The 10,337-nt window shown below is 38.0% G+C and overlaps 1 protein-coding gene across 1 annotated transcript; it reads left to right on the plus strand.

The window, feature by feature from the left end:
• The first annotated feature begins 1,062 nt into the window (after positions 1–1,062).
• SIX6 (SIX homeobox 6) lies at positions 1,063–3,165 on the plus strand. The gene is made up of 2 exons (XM_030214846.1): positions 1,063–1,634; positions 3,000–3,165. Exons 1-2 carry the CDS (start codon positions 1,063–1,065, stop codon positions 3,163–3,165), a joined length of 738 nt encoding a protein of 245 aa, XP_030070706.1.
• Positions 3,166–10,337: the final 7,172 nt, after the last annotated feature.

Genomic DNA, 10,337 nt, shown 5'->3' on the forward strand with positions numbered 1-10,337 from the left:
CTTGACCTGCACGTGACTTCTTACTCTTTGTGGCAATTCTCCGGGTTTTTTTTTTAAATCCAAGTCCATTCATCCGAAAAGGATGTTTCAAACGGTAAAATGTATGATTTGCAAGGACAAACGAATGAGCTAAAGTGGCCAGGTGCGCCTTTTTTTGTGGGGTTACAAAACAAGTTCTCTGCTGATAGAAATTTGACTGACAGACTGCCTGACAGTTTCTCCACTTGCTCATCCAGTCTTTCCTCTCTGCTCTTCTTTATTTCCATCTACTTGTTCAACAATTTGCTTTTTCATTTTGTGACTACAAATTCCATATCAGAAACGTATCCAGTCTACTCAGCAGTTTCTTCTTAGTTTTGATCAATTCTCAGATCTTGGAACCGAGATATAAACAATATAGCGAAATATTACTTTTTTAAAATAAAGTTTGCTTAGTTTTGGGGACCATAACTTTCCGATGGTTAATTTTGGGGGCTGGAAAATTCTATCTGATATTCTTCGATAGACCTCTTGTGCCCTAAAAATATATTTTAATTGTATTCAAACCTACCTCCCTAACGCTGGTTTCCTACTCAGGAACCGCCCTAGATTTGCATGTGAAGGTGTGCTTTTTAGCTATTTTTTTTTTAATGATCTGGTTATCGTTGGATTGTATTTTATGGCAGTGCACTGTTTTGTACATTTACCATGCCGTATATCAAACTGCTAAAAAGATAAACGTATTCAGTTTGGTTAGGCGCTGTTGAACTCGGGGAGGTGCTGAAATCTCACCCATTTGCTTCCCTTTGATTGGCAAAAGCTGACAGTGATTGACAGGTATCCATGGCAACCCAGCAGCCAATCTGCCAAGTCCAATAGAAAATCGGACGCCATCTCAAGGCTGTTTCTTCCCCGTGAACAGCATCGTGATTGCAATTCCTTATTCTGGTGTTTCAGGCTACCAAGTTCATTCTCAGTTACAACAATACCATAAAGGAACTCATCTTTTTATTTTTCTATCTTGGTTTTTAACAGCTTCGATCAGTACTGGATTATCTCCTCGTTTGGAAGTCGGCAGCCCCAATGTTTCAGCTCCCTATTCTGAATTTTAGCCCGCAGCAGGTCGCTGGGGTATGTGAGACCCTGGAGGAAAGTGGGGACATCGAGCGCCTCGGACGCTTTCTCTGGTCCTTGCCGGTGGCCCCGGCAGCTTGCGAGGCCCTGAACAAAAACGAATCAGTTCTCAGAGCCAGGGCTATTGTGGCCTTTCATACTGGAAACTTCAGAGAACTGTATCATATCTTGGAGAACCACAAGTTTACCAAGGAATCGCATACCAAGCTTCAGGCTCTTTGGTTGGAAGCGCATTATCAAGAAGCAGAGAAACTGAGAGGGCGACCCTTAGGGCCAGTAGATAAGTACAGAGTACGGAAGAAGTTTCCATTACCTCGAACCATTTGGGATGGAGAACAGAAGACACATTGCTTTAAAGAGAGAACGAGGCATTTACTAAGGGAGTGGTACCTGCAGGACCCTTATCCTAACCCCAGCAAAAAGAGAGAACTAGCCCAAGCAACCGGACTTACCCCCACACAAGTAGGCAACTGGTTTAAAAACCGAAGACAAAGGGATAGAGCTGCTGCTGCAAAAAACAGGTCTGTACTTCCAGATGGAATTCTGGGCGTCACTTGCACGTACATATCATTGTTTTGTGAACGTTTCTCCATTCTTCGGGGAATTGAAAATCCTGTTTTAAAAGGTTCCCCCCCCCCCCCTTTTTTTTGTAATAGATTAATGGATAAGGCATATTCTTTTTGGAAGCGATGATATGCTTTTGTAAACATAACTTTTTAAAAATAAATAAAGTTCTATGAAAGGCATTTGCAAGGTATCATGTGCTTAGCCCTTGATGAGATGTAAAGATTAAAAGGTAGATATTCACAAAAATGCAGCGAACATTTTACTATAATCATTGTTAGTGGTCACTTAATAAGTTTTACAGTGCTTGTCGATGTTTTTTCTAAAAAAAAGACAATCATGTACGGTAAACTTAAAAATTGCAGCACACGAATAAACTTCCAATATCGTACATTAAAAATATATGTTTTTTTTAAATTCCAAGATTTCTATTTGTAGAAAGGAAATAGAAGTTCCTTTGTGAAACATAACCCTATCTCGCCCTATTTTATTTATATACATTCAGGAAGCTACTCTGTCTAATCAAATTGTATATCAATGTATAATTTTGTGTGCAAAAATAAATTTGCTTTAAAGAAATTTCAGCTCGAGTTATTTAAGCAGATTTCAATGTAACTGTTGTGTAAGTGCTTTTCTTTTAAAAACTGCAGTCAAAATAGATGGGTTTTAAAGGGTCTGTTAATGTGCCACATTTCAACTTTTCTTTGCAAGCTAAAGGTGTTGCTGAATAACATAAAACTTATTATTCTACTTTAATGTTTTAATAACATTTTTTTTAAAAGCACTATGAAAGCAATTCTTACTATTGGGTTCCAGAAATATTTTCATATCGCACGCCAGGTCCATTTTTGAAGGAAAATGATGCTTTCTAAATAAAAAAAAATCGAATGTAGGAAACGTAGACGGCTATATGTTTTAATTTTATAAGGAATCAACAAAAGCTACATTACGGATAGCTTGAAAACTAGACAAGTACTCAATGATTTGTTTCAGCTTAGATGGGCTTGGTTAACTCTTTTCTTCCTTGAGTCCAGCTACCGGTTTTGTATGTTTTCTCTCTCCTGAAAAGTGACGCAAAAATGGAGAGCTCGGCAACTAACCGTTTAGTGTATTTTCACTTGCAGTTTATATATTACTGTTTTACTTTCTGACTCAAAAATGTATTTGTTGCACTATTCCAATTTTGCCGTGTTTTGGCTATTTTGAGTGGGGGTGGCAGCGATTGAAGCTGCATCCTTTGCGGCCAGCCCTGCAAAAGAATGCCGTTCGGTCCAAATCTGATTCGAGCCTGACGTCTGACGCCTCTTTCCATTTTCTTTCAGGCTGCAGCAGCAGGTCTTATCCCAGGGCTCGGTGCGCTCCCTGGCAGTGGAAGAAGCTGCAGTGGAGCCTCTGGGAGCCGCTTCCAGTCCTGCAGCAAGTTTGTCCAGTAAAGCGGCGACCTCTGCCATTTCCATCACGTCTAGCGACAGTGAATGCGACATATGATGACACACCAGCCCTGACAAAAACGGGAGAAATAAACTAGCACGGTGCCTGCCTCTACTCCCCTTGGCTTCATTTTCAGGCGGTGTCAGACGGGCAGCCAAAATGCAGGGGATTAACATGCCCCTTCCTTTTCTTTCTTTAAAAAGTAGATATGACTGTAAGGTCTTGACACCTTTTATTTTAAGGATCTACTGAGACTATGCCTCAAAAAAAAATAACTATACAAAACACAAAACATGAAGGCCAAGTTGCAAAATATTTGAGCGCCTGCCCTGTTTCACTAGTGGGTATTTCATGTTGAAAGACGCTGTTATATTTTTGCTTTACTTTAAAGTTTGTTTTTTTTATATATAAAATGTTTATTACTTATTTAAGGAATGACCTTGTTAGATATCCTGTTCCTTTTGCTTGTTGTTACTACGTGCACAGGTGACTTGTAGAGAATGTGCCCCAAATAGTGGATCACACAGGGAAGCTAACAAATAAAAATATTTGGTGAGCTTTCTTATTAAATTATCGATATGTAAGTCCTTAGACAATGCATTTTTTCCTGTTCATGTACACTGACAGTTACATTTTACCTTAGTAACTGAGATTAGATTATTTTTATTATATTTTATAGTGATTTAATTAAGCGTCTGAAACAGGGGATGTAAAACTGCAGAATTTTTTAAGTAGGAATCTTCAGAAAACAAAGGCTGGTTTGCAGCTGTGCACGGAAAAAGCAGGGAATGAAGTGCGTTCGCCTGTAAAGATGACTTCAATACATGGTAGAATGTGCAAAATTAATTTAAAAAAAATACGCAAAACCCGGCTTTTTAAAAATGCAGACATATTTTGAAATCCCAAACACTTAGTAAAATAAGTATGGTGTATAAGAAAATTGTTATTCATATATGCTTGAAAAGAGCGAAAGGAAAGGACACGTTCCCTCTAATCAATATTGCAACAAAAATAACTATGAAAAATATCACGCAAAATCTCATGCTTCAGCTAAATAAAATAGAAATGCTCCGTTATCAAGAGTAGCAAAAAGTGGCATTGGCTGTTTAGGTTAAACACAGCTTACACCTTTATATGAGAAATTCCTGCAAAAGGGCGATGCTAACACTTAACACACATTTTCTTGTATAGAAATTGGAAAGAGGATATTCGATTGAAGGGACATATCCTTTTATAACATCATATGTTCTATGCATGCTTAGCATGTTTTTATAATTGAGTACAATAAGAACAATAACTAAGTATATAAGAACATCAACGACCGATACATTTTTTTTCTTGCCAAAAAATATAAAATTAGCAAATAAATAACATAGATTGCAAACAAAATTTTAATGTGATTTTCTGTGCAGCCGAGGTGCTGTATGCCTTAAAATGCAGGAACGATGTCTTGAGACTTGCTATTTCATTTCATGTACAATATTTCCAAGACATCTGTATTTTGTGTAAATCTCATTTTTTTTTCTCAAAATTCTTAAACAACTAAAGGAACATTGAATTGACCGGTACAATGTGTTTCTTCAAAGATTTCTGCAAAAAATGTGATATGCTTCCTGAAATCAAACGCTATTGAAAATATCTACTTTGCTGTCCTTCACATAACCGTCATCCTACTTTATAATTTTTTTTAAATCAGATATGTAGAAATCAGATGTGCTTTATACTGCAGAAGAAGAGCATGGAAGCATTGAAGAACAGCTGAGAATACAAACACATTTTTGGCCGCCCAGTACCTCCGATCGATCTTATGCACTTGCTTTTCCCAACAAAAGGATTTCCTATTACAGAATTTGGTATTAATCTTTAAATCAAGTAAGCTGCTGAGTCCCCGTCTTTAAAAATTTGCATTTAGGAGAAAGCTGATTGCTGTCATTTATTAGTCAGTGACGGAGTATTTCAAAAAGGACAAGGAAAAGAGGTGAAGAAGAGAACCTGAGAGAACTGGAATGTTCCTATTATAGTTTATAGTTACTTCATATTTTAATAACTAATTTTCCGGGGGGGGGGGGGGGGGTTATCATTTAAATAATATATTGTAACTAAATACATCAACAGCAACGATTATGGTGTATCTGAAAAAGGAATCAGGGATTCAGGGGTACATTATAGCATACATGAACAGTCAATCTTGTATGTTTACAAACATATCTATGGTATCCCACCATCCAACCAGTGCAGTATATTTAGAATCTGATTCCTATCTTCCTATAAGTAGAGCATAGGAGAAAAGCCTTAGGGTTCCTTTACATTAGGTAGTTAACACTAAAGTGTGCTGTCACACACAAATGGCTGGCATGACAGGTAGTGCACGCTAATTTGGGCCTTAACCCCGGGATTCTATATATCATGCCTTAATTTCTGCACAGAAATCAAAGCGTATTCTATAACAATGCGCACAACTTAATTGGTTAACTAGCTAATCAGTGCTGTCAATTGTATGTTAACAAGCAATTATCAGTAATCGGCATTAAGTTTTACAGCACACAACTTGCTAAGTGTATTCTGTTTGGGAGGCTTGCCAGGTGCCCTTGGCCTGGATTGGCCGCTGTTGTGGACAGGATGCTGGGCTGGATGGACCCTTGGTCTTTTCCCAGTGTGGCATTACTTATGTACTTATGTGGTGCGCTTGAATTCTAAGTTGCATAGTTAAAAGGGGGCATGGCCATGGGTGGGGCCTGGACCTTTCTAAAATCTATATGCTTTCTTATAGAATACACACCTGTTCTGCACCTAGTTTAGACATCACCATTTACACCAAGTAAAACATGGTGTAAATGGCTGTAACTAAACTTGAAGAGTACAAGAAGGGGGTCCACCTCTTCCACAAAAAAAGCCAAAGCAAAGTACACAGGGGTGGAAGTGAACCAAGTCAAAATGAGCAGCCCAAAGCACAGAAGTAAGAGCACCAAAACCAAGTTTATTAGGACCCTACACAGTCTGTGTTTTGGCTAAATGCCTTCCTCAGGGGTCAAAAAGACATTTAAGAATGGAGCTCTAATGAGAGAGGTACAAATATACATGTTGTGCAGAAAAATAAGCTATTGGGATGTATGGGTGCCAGTATTCTTAGTAGACTGGCTACACAGACATCCCAGCAGTCGGTACAGCTTACTGTTTTGAAAGAAACAAGGCTGCTAAGCCCAAGGACAATATGCCTGAGAAAGAACCTTCTAAGCAGTTTTTAAAGGACTTGCCAGGCAGAGCTTCTGATAACTTATGGAGGGGTTGTGCTGTTTGCTATATATACAGCTTCAATTGCTTTTGTTAAAATGAATGTTTTGTTTTGGAATTTGCAATGCAATATCAGTTTGTGGAAATGAATGTTTCCGGATTTTAGTTGAAATTTGTAGACTGCAAATAGACATCAGCATTAAAAAAAAACAAACACCTAGAAAACATAATTATAATTTCCAGGGAATACATATCAAAGTCATCTTCATCAACTATATCTATATATCTATATCTATCTATATCTATCTATTTATCTATATATATATATACATACATACACCCACTGCTGGGATGTCTGCGTAGTCGGTCTACCAAGAATACTGGCATCCATACATCCCAATAGCTTATTTTTCTCCACAACATGTATATTTGTACCTCTCTCCTTTGATCTGTTTTCCCTGGAAATTATAATTATCTTTTCTAGGTTTCATGTCATTTGTTTAATGTAAATACAGTGTTATAATTTTGATAAGCAATATATATATATATATATATATATATATATATATATATATATATATATATATATATATATATATATATATATATATATATATATATAGTGTTAATGAAGATGACTTTGATATGTATTCCCTGGAAATTATAATTATCTTTTCTAGGTTGTTGTTTTTTTAATACTGATGTCTACTTTGCGGTCTACAAATTTCAACTAAAATCCGGAAACATTCATTTTCACAAACTGATATTGCATTGCAAATTCCAAAACAAAACATTCATTTTAACAAAAGCAATTGAAGCTGTATATATAGCAAACAGCACAACCCCTCCATAAGTTTTCAGAAGCTCTGCCTGGCAAGTCCTTTAAAAACTGCTTAGAAGGTTCTTTCTCAGGCATATTGTCCTTGGGCTTAGCAGCCTTGTTTCTTTCAAAACAGTAAGCTGTACCGACTGCAATTTTATTTGCTTATCAAAATTATAACACTGTATTTACATTAAACAAATGAAGTGAAAGCCCAGTAAAATCTCTGCTTTGTTAGTATCTTTTTTTTTTAACAAAAAGGAAAATATTGTGTCAAAAGTAACGTGAATAAGGAGGGAGGAGAAGACAAACAGCTTTTTCTCTATTCAGTTCGGAAAAAAATGGTTGGATATTTCCGTTTCTTTTGAGAACTAGGGCAGCTCTGGGCAGGGATGAATAGAAAAGTCTTGTAAGCAGCCTGTAAGGCTGTCAAACTGCTCAGAGTAATAAGCGCTAATGATGGGGTCTCGAGTCCTCTCTTGGACAAAGGGGGACTCCAAGTGTTTTGTAGGGCTGAATAGCTAATAAGTTTTCAGGGGAAAATGAGTTAGCTGTCAACAGATTGATTTTGCAGGGGCAAAGAAAAGCAAGTCTTGCAGGTTGGGACAAGCCTTGTCCCAGTGAAGCTGGAGACAGAAGACCCACTTACAAGAGCAAGTATTAAATTGTAAAGTGTTTTCTAGGAACTCGGCAGACTAGCTGTTGCTCTGAAGACCACAGTAACAGCCAAGTGGAAATAATGCAGCACACATAAAGCAACTGTCTACATTACCTTGCTTCCAAACGCTTCTACCAGAGGGACCTCATTATCTGCGAATGTCTGAAAGAAATACATGTGTTATGTCATGGTTGATTTAATATTTCATAATATTTAATTTCCATTATTATATATAAACATTACTTCGCGTAAGAAGCCAGTAACAATTGTGCTAGAATTTTTGTACCTGAGCATAAATATGTCAGCCATATTGAACTGAGTATTTCCTCCATTATAACTCTGTCCTTCTTTTTGATGCGTTGTTTGCTATATACAATACTTTCAAATCAATCAAAGTAAAGCTACTGAATGATTTAGTGCATTTGTAAACACCATTATATTCAAACCTTACTTCCACTGTGCATTTTATGAGTTACAAATGAGCCAGCTTTGAATTTTGTACCTTTGGAGTACTCAATTAACTGCTTGGAAAGATCGGATTCTATTAGTTTCCTGCCAGTAACCACTCTTCTAAACAAATTAAGTACTGTAATATAAATTCTGCTGTATTAATGGCTTATTCTGTAACCTGCTTCTAATCTTTTAAACATCTGAAAGCTAGTAAGGTGAAAAATCCAAGGGTAGCATTAATTTTCAAGAGAAGCTGTTTTGTTCACCATTACAAATTATAATAATAACAAGGCTGAGATAAGGCTATTTTTAAACCAAATTAAATGTCCTTTTTGTTTTCTAAACTGTGGTTAACATTTTGCAATTTGTTTTTTTCTATGGACATAGAATGGAAAAAGTCTAGGGGCCCTTTTACTAAGCCACGGAAAAAAAGTGGCCAGCAGTGCGAGCGCTTCTTTTGAGCGTGCACTGGGCCAGTTTTTGCCAGGTTCTAGAAATGGGCTTTCTTTTTAAGGGGCCGGAAATGGATGTGCATCATAATAAAAACCAGTGCGCATTCATTTTTGGCCTGAGACCTTACTGCCACTCACTGACTTAGCGGTAAGATCTCACACGCTACCCAGGCGGTAGGCATACAGCACGCGTCCACTGCCATTTACCGCTGGGTAAGCACCATGCAGTAGAAAATGATTTTAGCATGTGCCAAATTCAGAATTACTGCCCGGGGCATGTCACAGCTGGGCAGTAATGCCGATTTGGCACATGCTGGATGCGTGTAGGCCCTTACGTACCTTTGTAAAAGGGTCTCTCCGTTTTTATGCGGGTAATTTTATAAGTAGCATCACATATAGAACAGAATTTTGTATGCTCAAGTGGGCACTTGGAAAATTACTCCAGCATATATACTCATAAAAATATGCACTAGAAATACTACTGCCTCCTTTGTGCAATATAGGTACATAAAAGGAATTCTTGGAGGTAGAAAATGGACTGGATCGGCACTTTTGCGTACATCTAGTAGCGCTTTAGAAATGATAAGTAGTAGTACTGGCATATATATACCTTGAAGAAGGTGTAACTTTGGGGTCCTTTTACTAAGGTGCGGGAAAAAGGGTCCTACGGTAGCGGCAGGGGCCATTTTTCCCAGACACCAGAGCAACTGGTAAAAAGCCCCCCAAAATGGCCATGCGGTAAGATATCCCATTGAGGTGGCACTCCCGCAGTAACCGGGCAGTGCACAGTGATGCCCGATTTTACTGCCAGGTTATTGTCGCACTAGAGAAAAAAAAAATTGAACAGAGTGCCTGAAATGATGCATGCTCCAGCCGGAACTACCGCCAGTCATAGGAGCCAACTTTTTAAAATTATTGGGGGTGCAAAGCCCAATGGAAATAACTCCTTCCTGAACGCATACAAGGAATTTTCTCAATGTTGGGGGTGCTCAAGCACACACAGCACCCACAGAGCCGGATCCTATGCCGCCGGTGGCTGCGTTGGGCCGGCAATAGTTCCGATTTAGCATTCGGTAAGCCCACATTTATTTATTTATTTGTAACATTTGTATCCCGCATTTTCCCCACATACTAGCAGGCTCAATGTGGCTTACAAAATACCGTAATGGTGGACGCCAAGTACTGTAGGTTTTAAACAAATACAATTAGAAAAAGGGTCAGATAAGGTTGGGGTAAATGGGTACAATAAGGGACAAGGAAATAAGAAATAAAATATTCATTGCAATGTATGTACAGATGCATTGCAGAGTTGAGGCATTTAAGTAGAATCAATAGGGTAGGCCTTGCAAAACAGATAGGTCTTTAAAGTTCACTTGAAGTTTTGATGGCCGTGCGTCGTTTTCACACTCTTCGGTAATGCATTCCACATTTGAGTACTTAAGTAAGAGAAATTGGATGCATAGGTTGATTTGTATCTGAGTCCAATGCAGCTTGGATAGTGAAGGTTCAGATAAGTACGTGATGAACTGATTCTGTTTCTGGCTGGAAGATCTATTAAATCAATCATATATCCTGGGGCATCACCGTAGATTATCTTGTGGACCAGAGAGCAAATTTT

The sequence above is a fragment of the Microcaecilia unicolor genome, chromosome 9 (genome assembly GCF_901765095.1).
Source record: "Microcaecilia unicolor chromosome 9, aMicUni1.1, whole genome shotgun sequence".
Lineage (NCBI taxonomy): Eukaryota > Metazoa > Chordata > Amphibia > Gymnophiona > Siphonopidae > Microcaecilia > Microcaecilia unicolor.